This window comes from Petaurus breviceps, unplaced genomic scaffold (genome assembly GCF_028583685.1).
Source record: "Petaurus breviceps papuanus isolate PSGF00001 unplaced genomic scaffold, PetGlider_PUasm1.0 90845, whole genome shotgun sequence".
Taxonomy (NCBI): Eukaryota; Metazoa; Chordata; class Mammalia; order Diprotodontia; family Petauridae; genus Petaurus; species Petaurus breviceps.
The window spans coordinates 6,186,776-6,189,001 of NW_027187359.1; the positions used below are offsets into that span (position 1 = coordinate 6,186,776).

At 41.3% G+C, this 2,226-nt stretch overlaps 1 protein-coding gene across 1 annotated transcript; it reads left to right on the forward strand.

Annotated features, from left to right (window-relative positions):
- LOC138149252 (small nuclear ribonucleoprotein G) lies at window positions 1–446 on the forward strand. Its single transcript, XM_069072281.1, has one exon. It carries the CDS (start codon window positions 67–69, stop codon window positions 295–297), a length of 231 nt encoding a protein of 76 aa, XP_068928382.1. The 5' UTR covers window positions 1–66; the 3' UTR covers window positions 298–446.
- The last annotated feature ends 1,780 nt before the right edge of the window (window positions 447–2,226 follow it).

The window sequence follows — 2,226 nt, forward strand, 5'->3', positions numbered from 1 at the left end:
AACTCGGAGTGTGAGCGAAACCGAGGATTGCACCGGGAGGAGGCGAAGGGCTGCAACTGAAACAAAATGAGCAAAGCGCACCCGCCCGAGCTAAAAAAATTTATGGACAAGAAGCTATCATTGAAATTAAATGGTGGGAGGCATGTCCAAGGAATATTGCGGGGGTTTGATCCATTTATGAATCTTGTGATTGATGAATGTGTAGAGATGGCACCAGGTGGGCAACAGAACAATATTGGAATGGTGGTAATCAGAGGAAACAGTATCATCATGTTAGAAGCCTTGGAACGAGTATAAGGAATGAAGCACCATTGATGCCCTGGATCTACACTTCTTTACATTCTCAAGAGCCTCTTCTTTTTTCTTTTGATACACAAAATTAGTCGTTGTATATTCTTTGTTTAGCTTTTTGAAAATAAAGTTTTTGTAAGATGTTAAAAAAAAAACTTTGAGGAACTCTAAATTTTTTAAGGAAAACAGGTAAAGAACCCACCCCACCTATGTTTTGCCTCTTGTTATTTTGACTGTTTCTCATAGCAACATCCTTTTCTGTCCCTCTTAATAAAAAGAATGTCTGGGGGTGGCTAGGTGGTGCAGTGAATAGAGCACTGGCCCTGGAGTCAGGAGGACCTGAGTTCAAATCTGACCTTAGACACTTAACATTTACTAGCCGTGTGACCTTGGGCAAGTCACTTAACCCCAAATTGCCCTGCCCTTCTCCCTCCTACACTCCCCCCCCAAAAACCCCAAAACAAACAAACAAATAAAAAGAATGTCCACATAAAAAAGGGGAGGAGCACTTTTCAAATACATTTACTGAGATATCTTCAGAGGAACAAGAATAACAAAACTCCCTTCCATAAATCCGAGAAGACCTGAATTAAAATTCCACCTTAGATATTAGCTGTATAATTGTGGGAGAGTCACTTCAACTGCTCTGCCTGTTTCTTTATTAATCGAATGAGTAAGCTGGACTCAATGGTCTCTGAGATCCCTTCTGGCTCTCATTTTATGATTCTGTATCTCTTTTTCTTCTCCTGGAGTCCTCATGTTATTTTCTCCTGGATGTAAGCATCTCTGCTCATCAGATTATTCAGCTGCACTCTCTGGCCTGCTTTTCTTCACAGCTCTATTCCTGACAGCCAGAGTGATTCTCTTGAATCCATAGCTGACTCTGTTCTCTGCTGGGAGAGGTCATACTCTTCAACAAATTATCTCAACTCCCTGCTGGGTATGATGATTCCTACTGGTCCCTTTTTTTTTTTTTTTTGTTCAGTCATGTCTGACTCTTTATGACCTCATTTGGAGTTTTCTTGGTAAGGATACTGGAGTGGTTTGCTATTTCCTTCTCCAGCTCATTTTGTAGATGAGGAAACTGAGGCAGACAGATTAAGTGACTAGACCAGGGTCACACAGCTAGTAAGTGTCTGAAGCCAGATTTGAACTTAGGTCTTCCTGACTCCAAGCTCAGTACTCTATCCACTGTGTCATCTAATAGCTTCACTATTACTTGACCTAGTCAAAAGAATCCCCAGAAGGGATCAAGTTGGTCCAGGTCTATTTCACAGAGAGGCCAAAGTGGCCCTGGGAATTTGGGCTCCCCCTAGATTCACTGTAAAGTACCTGTGATGAGTTTATCTTTAGATAATAGCATTAGCCCCAACAATGATAATGGCCTGCATTTATATGTCACTTTAAGATGGCTCTTTGCTTCTTCAAGTGATGAGTGATTTTATCTATTCAGGTACTTCAGTGACCAAAGCAGATCCCAACTGGTTCATGTTCTTCATGAGCTATCGTGGTCCCCCAACTTCACAAGCTGGTGCCTAGTGCTTAGTCTATGAGTCTCTCTGCACTCACCGAGGTTGGTCTTCAGGTGACAGAAGCACAGCCTTACATGGAACCTATGCTAAAAGTGCTTCAAGCTTAGTGGTTGCTGCCAGAACTTTGCTTCTTTGGTTTGGCCTTTTAAAAATGCACAGTCAAATCATAAATTTATAAGACTGGTGATGAAGCATGCCTTCAGCCTCCTGGCAGAGATGATGACCTAGAGGTCCAGAAGGAGATGTACATTCTCAGAAATGACCTCTGATTTGTTTTGCTTCACTATTCTTATATATTAAAAAGAGTCATTCGGGGTAGGGGAGAGGGATGAGTTAAAGATTGGGGATAAAGAATGAAAAACTCAATAATAATACATTTTAAGATGTACAGGAGAAAACCAAA

What these genes read in the sequence shown, in the direction of transcription:
- LOC138149252 (XM_069072281.1), top strand. Translation starts at nt 67, where the DNA reads ATGAGCAAAGCGCACCCGCCCGAGCTAAAAAAATTTATGGACAAGAAG.